This window comes from Pipistrellus hanaki (assembly GCF_964339955.1).
Source record: "Pipistrellus hanaki genome assembly, chromosome: 18".
NCBI lineage: Eukaryota > Metazoa > Chordata > Mammalia > Chiroptera > Vespertilionidae > Pipistrellus > Pipistrellus hanaki.
Window position 1 is genome coordinate 4,899,867 of NC_140520.1, and position 20,457 is coordinate 4,920,323.

At 44.9% G+C, this 20,457-nt stretch overlaps 1 protein-coding gene and 1 long non-coding RNA gene across 3 annotated transcripts in view; one reads left to right on the plus strand and one right to left on the minus strand.

The window, feature by feature from the left end:
• Positions 1-277: 277 nt before the first annotated feature.
• Positions 278-20,457, plus strand: part of SORT1 (sortilin 1) — a 56,194-nt gene continuing 36,014 nt past the window's right edge. The window contains exons 1-2 of one of the 2 annotated variants that reach the window (XM_084866178.1): positions 278-689; positions 19,137-19,196. In XM_084866178.1, coding sequence (XP_084722304.1) covers positions 381-689; positions 19,137-19,196 — 369 coding nt within the window. In that variant the 5' untranslated portion in view covers positions 278-380. The remainder of the gene's footprint in view (positions 690-19,136; positions 19,197-20,457) is intronic. The other variant, XM_084866177.1, reaches the window with a different exon arrangement.
• The window catches only part of LOC311612938, a 68,525-nt gene continuing 53,553 nt past the window's right edge, over positions 5,486-20,457 (minus strand). The window contains exons 3-4 of the long non-coding RNA XR_014793377.1: positions 9,674-9,739; positions 5,486-6,839 (exon numbers count right to left, since the gene is read on the minus strand). This is a non-coding gene — a long non-coding RNA (uncharacterized lncRNA). The remainder of the gene's footprint in view (positions 6,840-9,673; positions 9,740-20,457) is intronic.

Below are 20,457 nucleotides of genomic sequence, written 5' to 3' on the forward strand. Positions count from 1 at the left end.
CGACGAACCCGGCCCAAGTGGAGGGGGCCGCGAGGGGTCGGGCGTCCCGGGCGTAGAGCCTCGGGGGTGGGGGAGAGGCTGCTGCCAACTCTGGAAGTGGGGCCCGGAGCCGCGGGCGAGGCGGGCGGGGGATGACCTCAGCCGTCTCTGCCACGTTCCAGCCAATCAGTCCCGCATCTTGGCATCCGAATGCAGGACCCCGAAGCGGAGGCGACGCGAGCCAATGGGGAGCGCGCGGGGAAGAAGGACAGGCGCGCGGCCTATGGGCGGAGGGGCCCGCCGTATCCAGGCAGCGCCCGCGCCGGGGGTGTGGCGGCGCCGGCGGGGGTGGGCGGGCGCCGGGCGGCAGGTGTCGGCGGCGGCGTCGGCATTCGGCGGCGATGGAGCGGCCCCGAGCAGCTGCGGACGGCCTCTCGCGCGGGCCCTACGGCCTCGGCCTCCTCCTCCTCCTCGGCCTCCCGCTGCTGCCGCGGGCCGCGCTGGGCCAGGACCGGCTGGACGCCCCGCCGCCGCCCGCCGCGCCGCTGTCGCGCTGGGGGGGCCCCGTCGGGGTGAGCTGGGGGCTGCGCGCGGCCGCGCCCGGGGGCCCGTTCCCCCGCGGCCGTTGGCGCCGCAGCGCGCAGGACCCGGACCGGGACTGCGGCCGGATCCCGGACTTCGTCTCCAGGCTGGTCAACAACACGCACCAGGTGAGGGGCGCCGGGCCGGGGCGCCGCCCGGACTGGGAGGTGCCGCCCCCGCCCCCATTCCCCCCCGCCCCGGGCATCTCCGCCGGGGGACCCCGATCGCGGCCCCGAAGCAGCGGCGGGCGGGGGCGGCCCCGGAGCGGCCCGGGGACGCGGCTGTGTTTCGTCACAGGGGAGGCCGCCGAGCCTTCACGGCATTCTTTCCCCCAAGTTGTCAAACCTCCGGACGGGGCGCGCTTCCGTCCTGTAAACAGCCGGCGCCCGGTCGCGCTGTGCGGGGAGGGCGGGGGACGGGGGCCCCTGAAGAGCTTGCAGGAAAGTTGGGCTGCGCAGAACCCAAGCTGTGTCCTCTGGGCCAGCACTCTGAGGTGGGCACGGTGTTCGGAAATCCCAGAGCGGAGGTTAGGCAACCGAGCTTGTTTGCAGAGGGCAAGGAATGGGGTGATCGCATGTATGTCACCTCTCTTCCAAACGCCGTCAGTTTGACCTTCCATGGTGGCACTGGGCTCTGACCAGGAAGTCTGTGTACTGTAACACGGTTTTCAGCAGCTGAGAAACACGTCGTAGATCTGCCTTGAGCTCGGTCCTAGTGGAAAACTTTAAAAAATTGTGGCAGTCCTGTCCCTGGAGACAAGCAGCTCAACCCTTGTGCCCCACTGGATTGACAAAGCCAGTTGTTAGGAATGTCCTGGCTCCTTGTTCCCGTGCAACTTGGGCATCTTCCTCGTGTTTTTCCCAGAAGTAATAATTGAATTGTTGCTACCCACATTTGCATAACATATTTTCAATTTAATGTATTTTCTCAGTTATATCCCTTCCTCTTACAAAGAGGTGCATGGGGCAGAGTTTTTTTAAAATTATATTTTACTGATTTTTTACAGAGAGGAAGAGAGAGGAATAGAGAGTTAGAAACATCGATGAGAATCATCGATCAGCTGCCTCTTGCACACCCCCTACTGGGCATGTGCCCACAACCAAGGTACATGCCCTTGACTGGAATCAAACCTGGGACCTTTCAGTCCGCAGGCTGATGCTCTATCCACTGAGCCAAACCGGTTTTGGCCATGGGGCAGAGTTGAGTGGCTAGCTACCTATCCTTGGATAGCCACATGCATATTAGTGGAATCTCTGCTTCCCCTTGAACCGTCTCCTCCTGCCAGGCTCTGCTCGCTACCTGCGCAGCATTCTCAGACCTGAGACCCAGGGCAGGTGCAGTCAAGGCCCAGGCAGGCAGGGGTCAGCCCGCTTACTGCGGGCCATGCAGCAGCTGCGGGAAGGTGGCCAGCTAGTGCTGACGGGTGGGACAGGTTGGGTGTGGATAGGATGGAATGAGTACTAGAAAGTCTTCCTGTTTGATGAGGGGCCAAGAGGAGAATGTGCAGACTTCCACCTCAATGCAGTGGCTTTGCAACACAGATGCTTCATATACAACGGGACCACTTCCTTCCTGAGCCACCTGGATGCGGTCTTCTTACCCCATGTTTCAGATTCTTTTCCTGGCTGACAGGATCTGCTGCTGCTTCTGGGTTCATTCCTTTAGTGGAAGTCTTCCCTCATTAGTCGGAATTGATATGTCATTTGTAGTGCATTGATTTCTGTAGCAAGAGGTTGATAAAACTGGCTTGGGGTGTTCTTAAGCCAAATCAAGAGCAGATGTAAAACCCTATTCTTTGAAGTCTAGTAAGTAAAGAAACTTTAGTTTTCATTTTATTTGGCTACTATTGCCAGTGATTTTTTTTAGCTTTTTTTTTTTTTTTTTTTTCCAGTCTTCTTCCAGTGACCTAATTTTAAATTTTATTTTTGCAATTGTTAATCAGTCATGGTCTCACAAAAAAAAAGAAGGAGGAGGAGGAGGAGAAGGAGAAAAAGGAAAGAAAGAAAGAAAGAAAAAAGTAAATAAAAGCAAAACAAAACAAAAATATTGTCTCCTCAGAGATCCTATCCTCTTTGGAACATGCATAAAGAAGAGGATGAGCGAAGCAGTTCTTAGCGAGCTTCTTCCTTTACCAGGAGTTGTCATGCAGTGCTCTGTTCTGCTTTTTAGTTCTGTATTTTTAACTCACGATAAATCATCCCAAACTGTATTGAAGAGATTTAGTATTTTAGGACCTTTATAAACAGAGTGAGATAAAAATACCAGCATGCCAGAACTGCTTTTTTATTAGCGACGTCGTGGAGTCACTTTTTTATGAGATGAGAGGATTCACTTCCCAAGAAAAATCAAAAGTTCTTGGTTCTCTTCTTTCTTTTTGTAACTGTTGTTCGTGTCAAGCCCTTCAATGCATAATGTATGGGAAGTCCCTCCAGATGTTCGAGACACACTGGATGCTGGGGTCCCGAGACCCAAAGGAGAGGTGCTCAGCCTGGAGAACGAAAAAAGGTTTAGCGAATCCCCAGGACCTGTTTCTGTGGCTTACCTGGCTCGTGAGATAGATCGGCATTTAATCTTAAGGAAGCAAAAGCAGAACTGAAGCATGGTAGTGGTTTTCATTCTTGTGCCCTAGTGATCTAACCTCAGGTTTCTTCACTCGTGGAATCCAACAAGTGTGCACGTTTCTTACACTCGCTAAATAACCTTCCTCCTGCTTTTAACCCCAAACTCTTCAAGCCGCACTTTTAACTGATTCTTTCCTTTGCGTGCTTGGAGCGCTCACGCCATGTAAGTTGTACATGAGACAAATTGAGCGTGCCTAGATGATTTTATTAACGTTGGTTGCTGAGTTGGATGTCTTTAAAACATCCTCTCTATAAGCACCCCTTTGTGGTTAGGCATGAAACTCTGCCTTAAAGAAACAGATGAGTACTTCGGCCAGAGTTTCAGTGATGGCTGACAATCTCCTTGTTTCTCATTCCTGTGTGCAGACCACTTGACAATGTCTTTAAAACTGATGATTAATAGTCAGAAATTGTTCCTTCTCTGTCCTCCCTCTGCTCCTGTCATTAACTGCTTCTTTACATATTACTTCCAACTTGTACCCAACATCAAAGCATCCGATGCTTAAATAAACAGGCCGTGGAGAGGCCGTGTGCACTGGGTGCCTAGAAGGCTGTGGTGCTGGCAGGGCTGCGTCCAGGCTGACAGCACTGATGTGCCTCAGGGAGGCTCCGGAGGCTGCCACTCTGAGCCCTTGTGGATCTTGATCCCTGGGAACCTGAAGGTCATCTTGAGCTCCCAAAACGTTCTAACTGTTTCATTCATTCCAATACTCAGCCTCTCTTTATCCTACCTTTCCCAGCACCACCCTCACCCTTCAGTTCTCCTGAGTCCTATTTCGTCCATTGGATATGGGGCCAAGGAACAGGAATTCTGCAGGCTCTCCTTGGTCCTGGTGGATTCTACCCCCGTGCAGTACAGTGATCAGACCTTTGACCCAGAGGGATGTTAAAATGACTTAGGCTCTAGGGATTTCAGTTAGAAGTACCAGCACGTTTGATGAAGCATATTTATCCGGGCAAAGGTTCGTCTTCAGCTGAGGTTTGGTTGGGATGAAGGTAGAGAGCTAGCCAGATGGGACAAACGGCTCAGAGGAAAGCAGTGTAACCACTGGGTGACTTCTCTGCTGACGCAAATATTTGACTCTGTGCCTAGTGATATTTAATTAGAAATCTGAGTCGCTTGTCTGTTTGTGGAGATAATTGGAAGACGTCTTATTCTTCTGGCCAATCACTAATGCCAATTTTCTTTTTGTAATGATCCAATAATAACAGGCTCTCCATCCTGCTGTTTGATCTGGTCTTTCACATCAGATTCACAGAGGGTATTACCAGCTCCTTCTCAGCTCTGCCTATTTCCAGTCAGCTCTTGCCAGAAAGCTTTGGATTCTCGGGCGGCGGCTGCAGATACTGGTCCTAAGTGGCCTGTTACCCTGGTGTGATCGTCACGTGACAGGCTCTGCTTAACCCCAAGGTGGAGTGGTCAGAGCAGGAGGGTAATGCTGCCTCCTCTCCCTCCCTTCCCAGCCACCCTATCCCTCAAGCTCTGTCTTTACAGAGAGTGAACTGAGTTTTGAGGCTGAGAAATGACACTCAGATGGTTTATATGATTAGAAGCTAATATTACGGTAGACAAAACCATCAGCTTTGGCACGTGATTAAAAATACAGCTTTTCTCACAAAGGACTGTGTGGCAATGGCTCCAAAGATATTACAAAACAGATATTGCATTTGTGTATTTCCAGGCGTTTGTAGTTCCCTTTCTGTAACCATTGTTTCTATTGCATATTTTACTCTTTTTTTGTGTTCCCCCTACCCCCCCCAAAAAAAACTTGGTGAAAACTTATTCTTCCCGTTAGCTGTGGCCTCACTGATCTGCCTGTAGATGGCTTTGGGGACTAATGGGGCTTAAGGAACAAGCTGCTCCGTTTGAGTCAGTTCTAGCGAGGTTTTCACTGCCGTGATGCTGACCCCAGTCAGAGTGGGGGCAGTGATGTGTGGCTTTGAGCCAGCTGGGTTGAATGACTTCATGACAGACCCTTCAAACCTATGGAGGTTGTTAGTGAATGCTGGACACGTGGGGGTGTTTTGTTTTGTTTTGTTCTGTTTTGTTTAAGGATTGAGGCCTATTTTCCTGCTCTCTACCTTCAACCCTAACCTCAGGAAACGACAGTAAAAAAATCTTCGTTTCAGAGCCTGTGGAGTTTTGCTGATAAGTTTTTCTGTGAATGAAATTTTCTGTTTTGCATTTCAGTATCTGGCCTTCAATTCTTTGTCTACAACGTGAGAAATTTTGGGCTAGATTTTTTAATGCTTAAAATAATTCTATGATTCATAAGGAAGAAAGAGGAGGCCAGAGGTTGTGATCACAAATGTTTATTGGTTGAATCCAAATTTAGAAGCAGATTGGGGCTGTTCTGCTTCCCAGTTGAACTTGACCATAGCCTGGATCTCACATCTGGTGGTAATTTGTTACCACCTCCAGAGCTTGCTTCAGTGAAATACGAGTGTTCTTAAAGATAGCAGGAGCATTTTTTTCCTCATATAATTATGAAAGACATTTGACTTTTTTTTGGGGGGGGGAGGGGAGGGCGAGTAATACTTTATCGTTTCTTGTCAGCTGAAAAATCTAATCTAATCAACGCCACTAGCTTGGATAGTCCAAAAACAAACCCAGTAGATATATAGCAGTAAAATTGTTCTTTTCTTTCCTGCAAGTACTTTGCTCAAACTGGGACTGTTGTTTTTTGTTTTGTTTTCTTTACTGGGGGGATGAGGGGGAGGAGTCCTGGCTGCTTGTGTGTTTGAAAGTAGATGATCATCTTACCATTAGTAGAATCAGCCCTGTGTGGTTAGAACTTACATGAGTCACTGGCTTGGTTTACTTTCATCAGGAGAAAATGAATGTTCTTTTCCTTCTAGGGTTTTGTGAGTACTATCTCTCTTATATTTGCTTTTGTTGAGAGCTTTGTTCTTTTCTTCCTGTATGTTCTAAAAAAACGAAGTGCTAATACTGTACTTGAGCCAGCTGGCAAGTCTGGTTCAACAGTAAGATCACCCTGAAGGGCCAACAGAAATTGAACGGGGAGGACATTTTTAATTAACTTCAGTACTTCCCAGACAAGATAGTGCAAATCAAATGTTTATCTGGTACCTGTTGTTTGTCCAAGGGACTCAAATCACAGACACGCTGTTTACAAAACGGCTCAAAGGAGATGCTCAGTAAACACATTGAGTCCTGGCTCTGCTGCTTCACAGCTCTGTGATCATGGACAGTCACTTAACTCCTCTCACCTTCATAGTGATTATTTTTAATATGTTCAACTGTATCTACAAGAAGCAGCTTTAGGATTATTTGGAGGAACAAAAGAGTTTTGTCAAAATGTTTTGTTAATTGTAAAGTCTTTTCATTCATTTAAAGCAGATGTTGTTCATTGAAACACCTACGGAACGACGTTGGGTGGAGTCCAGGCTGTGCACAAGCAAAGTTAAATAAACAGAAAGATATCCGCACCGATGCCCTGGAAGGATTTCGGTGTTCCCTGGATGCTGGCTGAGCGTTGGGAAGAATTTGCGGAGAAGGCATGACCCAGTCAGTGTGCTGTCTAGGAAGGCTCGGGGGTGAAGTGAGGATGGAGGTGTGGAGAGTTCCCAGGGAGAGCTGTCACGGCATGGGGATAGGGAGCCCAGGCATGCTCAGGCCAGGTCAAGGGAAGTTTTCTGTGGGAGAGAAGGGTGATGCGTATGATTAAGGTTTCTAAGAAAACATAGGGAGAGGTTAAAAAAAAAAAAAAAAAAAAGACAGCTCTTTTGGGGGTGGGTGGAAAGAGGGGGTACAGGTGGGGAGCTTGGCATTCAGACTCACTGGGGAAAGTGTTATAACAGATAGTGCTAGACGTGAGGCTGGAGCTAAAGCAGCCAGAGGTGGAGATGGGGAGCCAAAAGGAGTGATCTTCCCAGAGGTGGCCATTGCTGAGGTCCTGGGAGAGGAGAGCGGGATGGAGGGCAGGGCGGCGCCTTCTCCACTTCCAGTGCGAAGAGTGTGAGCCACGGCGAGAGAAACCAGAGCTACAGGATGGGAAGCCCCTGAACAGACTTCTGCTCTCTGCATATTTGTGAACAAGGATACGCTTGAACTCTTGCTGAGAATGTGCTTAAAGTTGGAATCATGGATTACTAGGCTGGTTAGCTGGTCAGGTCTCTTTAACTGATGAGGTTAAAAAACTTGCTTATGGGCCAAGAGCTGGGGGTAGAGCACATGTCCCAACATGGTGTGCCTCCATGTGGAAGTGGTTCATAGAGGGGTTTTTGTTTTTATATAAGAAGTTGATTTTTTAATGGAATTTACTGTGGTGACATTGGTTAACAAAATGATAGGTTTCAGGGGTACAATTCTAAAATAGATGATCTGTGTATTGTACTGTATGCTCACCACCCCAAGTCAGGTTTCCTTCCAGCTCCATTCATACTCCCCTTACCCTCTCCTACCTAAGAGCGGTGTTTTAAATCAGTGTGTTTGCCTTAGAGATAAGGCAAAGTTACAGGCCTGTGTAAGGCATACACTTGTGAATTCTCCTCTGCTCGTCCAAGGTCATAGTACCCTCAACAGAGCTCAATTAGCTTTTCCATGCCTCACGTTCCCATCATATAAAATGATGCACGATCATGAGACTTGGAAGAGGAAATGTTTTGAAAACCATATACATGTGATTTATGTCATTTCTTTTTTTAAAAAATATATTTTATTGATTTTGTACAGAGAGGAAGGGAGAGAGAGAGAGAGCTAGAAACATCGATGAGAGTCATCAATCAGCTGCCTCTTGCACACCCCCTACTGGGGATGTGCCCGCAACCAAGGTACATGCCCTTGACCGGAATCGAACCCGGGTCCCCTCAGTCCCCAAGCCGATGCTCTATCCATTGAGCCAAACCGGTTTCGGCGATTTATGTCATTTCTTAATAAGCCTGTTGATCGTTACTGTGTCCATGGGGCCCAATTGTCAGCCAAATGATCCTGCGAAATACCAACTCCGGAGGAACGTGTGCATGAAAGGGCACAGATGAGGCAAAAATGTATTTGGCTTTATCACTTGGCAGGATTGGATGACAGGCTTGGGCGGGGGTGGCAAGAATGAGAGTGAGCCAAGATTGGCAGAAATGTCAGAAGCGTATGTGTTCTTTTTTTAAAATCTTTACATCAACATTTTAACTTGTTCACATGATGGTAGTTCTGGGAGGCCGTGGTTAGGAGGGAACGTGGTCTCAGATTGGACCTGCATTCACATGTCTGCGGTGGCTATGGACAGATTAATGTCAGGGAACCTTACATTGTTCATCTACCAAATGAGTCATTGTGAAGATTAAATGAGATAGCGTGGGACTCAGTGTGCACTTAGTTGTCGAGGATATCTTACAGTGGTTATCACCATTAAGCTGATGCATTATCAGTTAGACACTCAAATATCTGCATGATGTGCTTACATTTTTTCCCTTAGCTATATTTCTGGAGAATTGTTATGGGTGTTATAGGAACCAAATCTGGATTAAGGAACATATACTACTTATGTCTTTGGACTCAGGGGTTAAGAAAAAGGGGGCCCGGAGAAGGGGAGAGATCATCTACACAAAGTGAGTTTCCTGAAGCTGAGGAGATGGAGGAGGAAATACTGAGTCCCTTGTCAGCAGTGCCTGGGCATCTGGTTCTGGTAGTTCTAATATATGAAGTTACTTACTTATAGTTGTAAGTAAATATACCATTATAAAAATATTAAATATACCATATTAAAAAATATATTACACGGACTGCTCTGAAACGGCGCCTTGCTGATTTCACCCTCGTTCCTGACCTGAGCAGCCACAAGCTGGCTTTGCGTTCTACTGGCCTCTGTGAGGTTTTAAGAAATAGTAATGAGATGTGGTAGCTACTTCTGAAGATCTTTGGAAGCATAGAAGACCAGAATGTTAACCTAATCATTTTTCCGTGCTTATCTCCTAAACATTTCACCCCTTCCTGGCCTGTGGTAATCCTGTCCCAGGAAAAGTGACCTTCTCACCAGCCCCTTTGCTCTCTAGGTGCTTGTGTTGCTTCTCCATCTTTGTTCAGAGGGCGTTCCTCCTCTGGCTGGCTTGTTTTTCTCTTCTCTCCTACGGCATTTAACTATACCACGTAATCCAGCACTTACCTATGTAGTATTCTGTCTTGTATTCACTGTCATCTATTCAGTGTCTCTCCCCCCCCCCATCCCCCCAAGATTATAAACTCCTTTAAGTTAGGGGCTCTGCATGGTCTAGGAGTCCTTCATCACCTTTATCACACACAGTGCTTGGAAAAGAGTAGTTATCAAGTGTGCAGCCTGGAGTCAGACAGACCTGAGTCTGAATCGTTGCTCTGTCACTGACCAGCTGTGTGACTTTGGGCAAATTACTTACCCTCTCTGAGCCTGCTTCTTCATCTGCAAAGTAGCAGTGGTGTCTTACATATCATAAGTGCCCAGTAAAAGTTCAAGACTACTATTGTTAGTCTTCAATTCAACAATGAATTATTGAGTACCTACCACGTGTTAGGCATCGTACTGGCTGCTGGTCCCAGGAACTAATGTTGAACTCAGCAGACAAGATCCCTGTAGGGAGAACAGACATTATGCAGATATGTAATTATCAACTTAAGTACCAAGAAGAAATAATGTAGCTACAGGAGAATAATTGAGGGAGGTCTTTTCAATCTGGGATGTTAGGAAGAACTTGCTGAGGAATTATTTTAAATGATACTTGAATATAAGTAGACTTTTTGCCAGTAGGAGTATCCCAAGCAGAGAGAACAGCATGTCCGGAGGCCTGAGGCTAGCGAGTGCTTGGTGTGTGCCCAGAGGTTTGGCAGCCAGCCAGCCTGGTGGTGGAGAGAGTGAGGGGTTAGTCCTCAACCCAGTGGGTAAGTGGTGAACCTTCATGGTTCAGGCAGCTGGCGGCTGGGGCACATCCCTTCCCTCATCACCTCCTTTCTCTGAAATGGGAGTAAGAGGTAATAATTAAATGTTAACAGTTTTGCAGTTCAGCTCGTTTATTGGCCATGATTTGAAATGAATTATCCTATGAAAGTGAATTTTTCAGAAACTAAGCCTACCCTTTTAAGTGCCAAAGGTTTTGTTGTTGTTCCAGTGGAAATTTTTCTAAAACACTTCACTGTCTTCTTAGTCAACTGAATGAGCCTGGATCATGGAGATGACATTATGCTACACTGCGACTCACATTAATATGGCACTAATGCCCTCAGGATGAGATATGCGGGATCATATCCTCCCATTCCGGGCAGCCCAGACTTATAAGTCTAGTGCCATTGTCTTCTTGTTGAAAAAAAAAAAAAAATTCCCCTGCAGAAATGATAGTCCCATTGCAATATCTGGTTCCTGTAGCTGCTGCCCCGTCCCCAGATTTGATTTGCTGCTTCTAATGTAAGCTAGGAAAACAGATGACTAATTTTAGGCAATTCTAACAAGCTTAGCAAATTGATTTAGAGTGCTGGCCTGCAAGTTTCTCTTAGAGGTCAAATGCATGGATTTTTATTGCACGGATGGCGGCACCAGAGGTCTCCTCCGCTTCCTCTCAGTGAGCAGCCAGGTTGTGGAGTTTGTCGATGATGGAGGTAGCTGTCACCTCTGCTTTTAACACTAGAGTGTTGTCCAGCAGGGAGCCGATTTTTATTTTTATTTTTATTTTTATGAAGACAGAGCAGTGGAAAACTAAACAGAGAGGTTAAATTAATGATGAGTCATAGACTTTCAAAGCTTATAGGGACCAGAAATGTTGTCATTCCAGCCTCCCCTCGCCTTGGTGGTGGAGTACGGTGGAGCTGCTCAAGTTCACCAGGCTTTAGGCATGGCTGGAAATAAAATTCAAGTTCCCTGCTAGCCCAGTGCCCACCTCTGTATCATCCTACCTTGCAGGCAAGTCTGAAAGCTTGAATAAGAGTTTCTGTTTAGCCTTTTCTTTTCTAAGAATAGTCTCCCTGAGAACTAAACATTTGTGGTCTGGTTTTTGGCTCATTTTTATGATCCTAGCAGTGCCAGTGGCACACTTAGCAGAGCGGTACTCTAATCAGAGCATCACCCAGGTCCTGCCCAGGCCTCCCTCGTACATCACTGTGCCTGTCCACCCTGTGCTCCCCGGTAGGGCTGGGAAGCCTACATCTTAAATTCCCATTCTTGGGGAGGAGGAAGGAAGGGGAATCACCAACGCCTTATCTTTGTTTTTCATTTGATTTTTATTATTCCAGTGAGTGAAGGAGCATCACTCAGTTTTTATCAGAGGAAATGGATTCCCAGGAGAGAAAACGATGTGTGCCTGGTTCTTCAGCCAGTTAGGCACTGCACTAGGCTTTAACACACCTTTGTAGTTCTGTTTTCATGGGACAGGCTGTCTTCTGTAGATTAAATGTCTAGCATGTCAGGGCTTCGTTTTTAGACTTCTTTAGAAGCATGTTGAAAGCTCCACGAGCACAGAAAGTGGATGATCGCTGTGTTCTCAGCATCCCAAGTAGGGTCTGGCACATGGTAGGCACCGCCTTGTGCCATGGATTTGTTGAAAGTAGGAGTGTGTGTGAGGGATACCATCATTGAATTCACTCCCTCATTTACTTGCCAGAGAGGTTGTTCCCGATGACAAGATGGTTGGTCGTCTGCACGTGTCTTTTTTTGTTGTTTTGTTTTGTGTTTTTTTTTTGTTTATTGGGGTGACGTTAGTTAACAAAATTATGCAGGTTTCAAGTGTGTCACTCAATGAAACATAATCTGCATCTGTGTTGTGTACCCACTGCCCAAGGTAAAGTTCGTTTCCATCTCCATCCCTTTTCCTTTTCCACCTTTCTCCATCCCCTCCCCCTGGCTGTCACAATACTGTTGTCTGAATTAGTGTTTCGGGTTTCTTCAGATATATTCCCAAAAGTGGGATCACTGGGTCAAAAGGTAGATACATTTTTAAATTTTTGGAGGTAACGCCATACTATTTTCTACAGTTACTGCATCAGTCTGCATTCCCACCAGCAGTGCACAAGGGTTCCCCTTTCTTGTCTGTTGATTTATTACTGGTGGCCATCCTGGCAGGTGTGAGGTGATATCTCAGTGTCGTTTTAATTTGCATCTCTCTGATGATTAGTGATGTTGAGCATCTTTTCATATGTCTATTGACCATCTGTATATCATTTTTGGAGAGGTGTCTATTCAGTTCCTTTGCCCATTTTTTAAATTGGGTCGCTTGTCTCCTTGGTGTTGAATTGTGTAAGTTCTTCATCTATTTTGGACATTAGCCCCTCATCAGATGTGTCACTGGTGAATATGTTCTCCCATTCAGGGGTTGTCTTTTCATTTTGCTGAAGGCTTCTTTTGCTTGCTCCATGTGTCTTTAACGGGGCCTGCCATGTGACACTGACCCGGCTCGGGTGTGTGGGAGGCAGTTCTTTCAGTGTTTTACTTTTGATCAGGTGTGTAACTAAAGCTAGGCAGAAGTTTCTCATTACCTAGTTTTTTTCCAAGCCGCAGTGACTCTCAGGACCAACTTTAAGTTCTCCAAGCTATAGTAACAGTAATTTAATGAGGCTTCAGGTTTAATTAGATAATGAAGACAGAGTTATTTCCATGAAAGATGTTGTGTTTTAGGCTTTGAAATGATAGACGGTAAACTTGTGGATGAGTCTTGCAGTAGCTGTCAAGGTGGCCTTATTTCAGAGATGGCAGTACAAGCTGTCCCCCTACTTTCTATCACAATGACTCCCTGAAAACCAGTTTGGTTATAAATGTCCGTCAGTGAATCCCTGCTGCCCAGCGCTTCCCTAATGGGGGTAGTAAATGGCTGTCCATGTCATCGGGGACACTAGAAATCCCTGTTCAACAGGTGATGAAAAAAAGACTGAACAGTGTGTCAGCGAATAATGATGTTCAAGACCACTGGTGTTAGTGTGGCTCGGGGGAGTAGGGGCTCTCTGATCCAGTCTGTAACTGTCTGTTACATCTGTTAGCCAATGTAACAGAAGAATAAGTCAATGAGTACCCCCCCCCCCTCTCTCTCTCTCTCTCTCTCTCTCTCTCTCTCTATATATATATATATATATATATATATATATATATTTCTTTATTGATTTCAGAAAGGAAGGAAGAGGGAGAGAGAGATAGAAACATCAATATGAAAATCACTGATTGGCTCCCTCCTGCATGCCCCCTACTGGGGATTGAGCCCACAACCCAGGATGTGTCCCGGTAGAAATGGAACCTGGGACCCTTCAATCCACAGGCCGACACCCTATCCACTGAGCAAAACCGGCTAGAACATCAATGAGTACTTCTTATACCAGCCTTTCATATATCCTTTTAAAAAAATAAAAAGAAATTATATAATTTTATTTTTATTATTTTTTAAATCCTCACCCAAGGATATTTTTTCCATTGATTTCTAGAGAATGTAGACAGGAGGGAGGAGGATTTTTATTACTTAACTTTTTACATTTAAATCTCTGTTCTGTGTAGAATCTCTTTGGGAGTGGGGATAAGAAGGGAATTAGAAATCTATCTTTATATATTTTTTCTAAATAGCTAGTTTTTCCCAGCTGTTTGACCACTAACTCGCACTGTTAACTTTATCATACACTAGCGATTTTCAACTGGTGTGCTGAGGTGCAGAAAGAATTTTTAAAATATTCAATACCTGACTATTTAGTCAGGGGCACTGTTCTCTTTTTCAAATTAAAAAAAAAAGTAAATAGCCAACACAGCAATAGCCACTTGGTGTGAATGAATCAAAATTATACCCTTTTTTGTCAGATTGGCAAAAATATACATTTTTCTTAGTGTGCTGCAGAATTTTAGTAATTTAGTTTATGTGTGCCATGAGATGAAAAGGGTTGAAAGTCGTTGTCATACACTAAAAGAAACCTCAACCAGTCTTGGACTTTGCCTGTCACTTCCTGTGCCAGTAACTGCTAGCGGATTAATCAATCTCTCTAGATGTGCGTAAGCTTCCTGATAGATCAGGTGACCTGTTACTTAGCTAGTCTTCAACTTCCTGGTTTCTGAGCTTCCTTCCCTAGGATGTGATTAAGTAATCTAAATTATGTGTTTACCATGTGTCCCCTCTGAGCTTTAGCCTTGTTAGTCACACAAATAGCATATTTACATGTGTGTGTGGTTTTTTAATTTTGACCTTCTAAATATACATTTGGCTGACTCTTAGCAATATGTAGTGGTCAGATCATGTTCTCTTTATGCTAAATAATCTGTCCCTTTTGCAATTCAGCTATTGTTCCCAGAAATAAAACATGCTGCAAACTTCCCCACCTTCTCCATTCCAGTGGTCATGTATACCGACAGCTAACGCATTACATCATTCTGCAACAGTGCTTGAGGCAGACATCACTCTGCCTTCTGTGGGCTGGCCTTGACTCCTGAATGTTTTTATATGTTCAGTATTTTAGCATGTTTTATATGTTCTGGGTTGTAATAGTATAGGATATTCATTGGTTGTATTGTGTTAGAGATTTGGGGTTTTCTCTTCCTGGAGAGATTAATCTGCCTTTCAGTTCTCTGGAGCAATAAGCTTTGTCCTTTGTTCATATTCCTTTTATTCCTCTTACTTTGCCTTGATTAGAGCAATAGAGCCATAACTTATTGGGTGATTATCTTCAACTGTATCTACCACTGGAAACCATGCCTGTTTGGGTCAGTGATCCTGTGGCCTCATCTCAGCTTTCTTGGGTATTTCAAACAGAAGTACTTTTTTCCTCACACACATTTTTCTCTATTTTTATTTCTATTTTTATTCCCCTTTGGTTCCCACCTTAACTTTGTTTATCCTGATTTGAAATTCTTACTTAACAAGTACTTAATAGCATCTACTGTATACTCAACACATTACTAGTTGGCGATATTAATATAGTTTATTTGTAACTCTTTGAAAATTTTCAAAATCCTTACATATGTCTGTGCTTCCTGCACAACTGCCTTCCACCCGCCATCTTGCTCTTGCTTCTGTATGCTCCGACCTCTGCAATCCCTGCTTACACCTTGGTGTGCAGACAGACCTTTATTCTTCTTTCTCATCTATGTAGTCCACTCCCAACCAGTGCCTCTAAATGCTTTGATGGGCCCGGGGCATCTTCACCAATTTCTGACTGTGTGTATGGAGTTGGTGGTAACTACAGGTGATGGTGGCGATAGCCTCCATGTCCTCCCCAGACCACCAGCTCATTTCTTCAACATCTGGGCTCTCCGCTTCCCAGCACTGTGTCCTCGACACTCTCCAGACAGTCCCCTAGGGCAGAGGGAGCCCTTGTTTTTTTTTTTGTCTGTCAGAGATTATTGTATTTTGTTGCCTCGAAGTCCAGTGTCTTGAAAACGATGATTTCATATAGTTTGTGTTTTCAGTTGTTTCCAGTGGGAAGGTTAATCGGATCCCTGCTGGTCTCTCTTGGCCAGAAGCAGAAGTCTTCTTAGAACTTTTCATATTTAGACTCGTTTCTGTCTTGGAGAAATTAAGTGGTCTGGCTTTATCTTTTCATCCTCCTCCTTTTCAGAGCTTCACATTTTCTTAAAGAAAATGAATTTAATATTTATTGAATGCCTTTTATGTGCTACCTTATATATTCCTGCTAAAATGAATAGGCTTAGCCCCTGTACTGGATGTTCTTTTTCAGGTCTAGTGAGGGAGGCGGACAACGTTCTTATGCTATAATTAAAAGTAATACATGTTTTGAAATATCTATGATGCCACCACAATGTAGTATGTATAGTATGTTAAATATGATAAATGATGTCCATTAGAATTGATGGCCTTGTGCTGACACTTGTGAATTCTGTGCCCTAACCATGACCAGGACTGTTCACCCTTTCCTGGACACCTGTGACCCTCCCATGGACGGGGTAGAATTGTATCTGTGCTCTTGGTCCCCCGATTCTGCTGGATTTGTCTCCTGTCCACATGACCTTTTCTCTCTACTTGAGTTTTGGTCTGTTGTTGAATCTGATTTCTTTTTTTTTTCTTTTACTTTCACCATAAGAATGTTAAAGACTGAAATATAAAAAATTAGCTGCATTTGCTGTAGATGGATGAGCTTTTTCAATGAGTTTGTTTATTTTCAAAAGTGAAATGTAACTGGCTATTGGGAAGGGAAGGGAGAAAGGATTAAGAATAGAAGACCACAATTATAGCTAACTAGAGGCCCGGTGCACGAAATGCATGCACTGAAGTGGGGAGGGTGGGTGAGAGGGTACCTCAGCCCAGCTTGTGCCTTCTCACAGTCTGGGAGCCCCGCCATCAATCATCCCCCATCCCCCCACCCTGCAAAGGGAGGCTCTGCCCACCTGCCTTAGTGCCACCACCAGATAGCCTGGGCCTCCCTCTGCAGGGCGATCATGGGGCGATGGCCCGGCCTCTGACCAATTGCATTGCACCTGCCTTGGCTGGCCTGGTGCCAGTGGGTGTCATAGTGTGGTCATCTGGTAGGTCATCTGGATGGTCACTCTGCTGTTTGGACTTTTGGTTGCTTTGCATTTTATGCTTTTATTATTATAGATAAGTCTGGCATACTTTTCCAAAGGTACCCTTTGGATGATGAATTAGGTCAACTGTCCTTTGAGTTGTTTAGGAGTAGTTGCAGGTTGCTAGTGGCAACTAAGAATCTTCCCCCTCTGTGATTGGGCAGCAGGAGAGGGAAGTATAAAGGTGAGAAGTACAGGCTCTGATTGGCTCCAGACAAGCCATGTTGTTGCCTGAGCAAGACGGCAGGACTCCAGTGGTGGATTTGTCTTTTCTCCTGGTCAGCTGCTGTGACCAGAGCCTTCCTTGGAGAGAGAGCCTCTGCTTAGGTGACAACCCGTGGGGTCTGTCTCATGCTTGTGGTAGCTCTGGATCTTTCTACTTCTCCTCAAGGAGCTCATTGATGTGATTTCAGACGCTATCTTCACTCCAAAGAATATGCCATCTTGCTCTGTGCGGACTATCTTGCAAGACACAATGCTGTGTCCGTTTTTACGCTGCTGGTTCCAGATGTCTCTAGCAGTTCTGCTTTTCCGCAGATGCTTGGCTAGTGTGGGAGCATGAATAGCCTTTCTGTCCTGCAGAGACTGTGAGAAGCTCTGCCTGAGCGTTTGAGAGTTAACCAGCGTTCACTGAGCAAGCCCTCTGTGCGGCACTGATTGTGCCACTTGCAGAGACTGTACAAGAGATTCTGCTGACCTCAGATGTACTTAAAGTCCGGAGGGGAAATAGCAGAGGTGAATTCAGAGGCCCGTTCAGGAAGACCACCAAAGAAAATTAGAAGATAAGCAAAATAGTGTTTTGAGTTCTGTTTCTTCAGACGTCTCTGTTGAGATTGGCAGCTTGAGTGACCCGGAGACTGCCATCCACCATTTACAGACATGTGCTATTTTGAGACTGAGCTTGTGGTTTGGGAAGGCTGTAGAACCATTTTCAACAAATGCTCATTGAGTGTGCAAAGTGCCGTGGCAGGCACAGGGAACACCAGAGAGTACACAGTGATACCCTCTGCTTCTAAGGAACCGCTCCTTAATGTTCAGAAAGGCAGAGCATGCTTAAGGTTTTAAAAATCTTAAGATATATGTCTTCCTAAGAGGAAAGTGGAATTGTCCACGCAGTAGAAATGCATACTAAACTGTTAGCCCCTCTGGGCAGTGGGGATTTGGTGGTGGTGGTGGGGTACTTGGCAGACAAAGAGGAAGGATCTTCACCTTTTCTGTATATAGTTCTGTGTGGTTGGACATATTTACCAAGTGCCAGTGTGGTCTTTTTGGAATTATTTATTAGCCAACAACAACAACAACAATAGAAACTAAGAAATTATAAATATAGTGTTTGCCTTGAATATCTCTGTGTGATAGGATTATAAAAGACTTATATTCATTATACCTCCCCATTGTCTACATTTTCTGTAATGGATATATATTATTTTATAGATAGAGAAAGAAAGAATTTGAAACCTAAAATGCAAAAGCACCTACAATGATTACTAATACTGTGTGTTAGCCCTGGTTGGTGTGGCTCAGTGGTTGGAGTGTTGGCTGAGCACCAAAGGGTCTTGGGTTCAATTCTCAGTCAAGGGCATGAATCTGGGTTGTAGGTTCAGTCCCTGGCCCTGGTATATGCAGAAGGCAACCAATTAATATGTCTCTCTTACATAGATGTTTCTCCCTTTCTTTCTCTTCCTCTTTCTCCCCACCCCCCCTTCTACTCTCTCTAAAAACCAATAGAAAAATATCCTCGGTGAGGATTAACAAAAAATATCTAACTGCATTTTAATATGTTTACCATATTTTGGATACACTTACACCAGCTTTCCTTTTTTTTTGTCTCCTCACTCTCACAACTCTATTAAGGTTGTATTATTATTATTGTTGTTGTTGTTTTATTTACTACTATCATTATCTACTATTATTACATTATCTACTACTATCTACTATTATCATTATCTACTAATATCTACTATTATTACTACTATTATCATTATCAAGTACTATTTTAAATGTGAAAAAAGGGCATTTGCTCACGCTTCTGACCCTTGTCATTTTGCGAGAGCCCAGGAGCAAAAGGAATCTAGTTATTAACCATGCACCTGTACTGCGAAGGCTGCTAAGAAAAATATGTTATGCTGATTGGTTACAGTTATAGCTGTCAGTGTGGGCTGTGATCCCTTGTTTTAAAGCATCCTAAGAATACTTTTGACATATTTATATTTAGTTCTGTTGGAGAAAGCAATGAGATTACCCCATCTCCCCATCTGGCGCAGTGAAGAAAACTCATCTGCTTGGCTTACTTTGTGTGAGAAAGAATTAAAATCTCCAAGTTATTTGTAATTTAAGTAGTTAAATCCTGTCCTGCAAATTTTGCTCTGGGAATCCAAGTCCCCTTATAATTATGAATTTAATTACTTTGAAAGTAATAGTGTTCTGAATTATTTAAGGGAGTCAATGACTGAAGGAAAGATGTCATTTGTAAATGAATTTCTCTTTTCCCCCCTTACAGCATGTATTTGATGATCTCAGTGGCACAGTATCCCTGTCTTGGGTTGGAGATAGCACCGGGGTAAGTAATATTTTGAGACTGTGAATTCAGCTCAGCAAGAAGAAGATGTAGATGTGGGGAGTTAAGCACTAAATGTTGTTACTTTCTGAAACTGTCTCCAACCTCAGACACAGAAATACATGTTTCCAGGACAAACTCTCAGGAAACTGTGGTTGGTTTGGTGTTGCTGTAGAACGGGAAACATCCTGTTAACACCCTCTTCCATAATGGGAAGATGGACACCTTTTCAGTCCTTAGTGGCTGCGTGGCATCAAGATGACAAGAAGCAGGAAGAGGGAAGCGTGTGCTGGATGCTGAGAAACGAGCTTCATACACATGGGGAGACCGGTGTGGAAACTGAAGCCTGTGTATCGCACGTCTTGGCATCTTTCCTCCAAAATATTTTTCCACAGTTAGTGGTGAAGGACTATGGCCCCGTGGGCTCATGGCTGTTTAGTTCCATCTGTGTCCCTTTCCCTACAACAAAGGAGGTGCTGCCAGGATGGGAGAGTGGAAGGAGCGTCAGTCAGCTCCTTATTCTCCAATGTGTAGCCCGTCTCCCAGTAGGAGGGTGCGCTCTGGATGCTTCGGCCCAGCTCTTGAATCTGGGCGTGGTGTTAGCTGCTCTGTTATTATCCTGCCTGAATAAGGGCAGGGCCTCAGAGCATACCCTCTGGTATTCCATGAATGTATGCATCACAGCACTGAGGCACACGATGGCCATGTCAGGAATCCAAAGAAATATAATATTGGAGCTGAAGAGCAAGTTATAAATTTATTTTTTTAATTAATTTTTAAATTTCAGGTAGAATGCCTTTAAGCATGTCTCAGTTTCTTCTAAAATTTGAGTTGTGCTCTAATTTCCATGATTTATACATTTATTTAAGATAGTTGGTATCACAAGATTCTTGTTACATTGCTATTTTAGACTCCCTCTTGAACTAATCTATCAGAATTTGTCCTCATGCATATTTTTATCTAGAAAAATATTTAAGAAATTAATTTCATGGAGAACTGAGAACAGGAAGGAGAAAAGGAAGGAAATATGTGACACAGTGACCTTTGAGCACCCATAGTGCTCTTGCTTCCTGTACACAGAAAGAGTACTGATTCTTGCCTGAGAATATGTTATAATAATACTAGAGGCCTGGTGCACAAAATTTGTGCATGGGGGGGTGGGGGAGGTGGTCCTTAGTCCAGACTGTGAAAGGGCGCAGGCTGGGAGCCCTTGGGGATGTCCAACTGATGGCTTGGGCCTAAGCTGTCAGTCATACATCCTTAC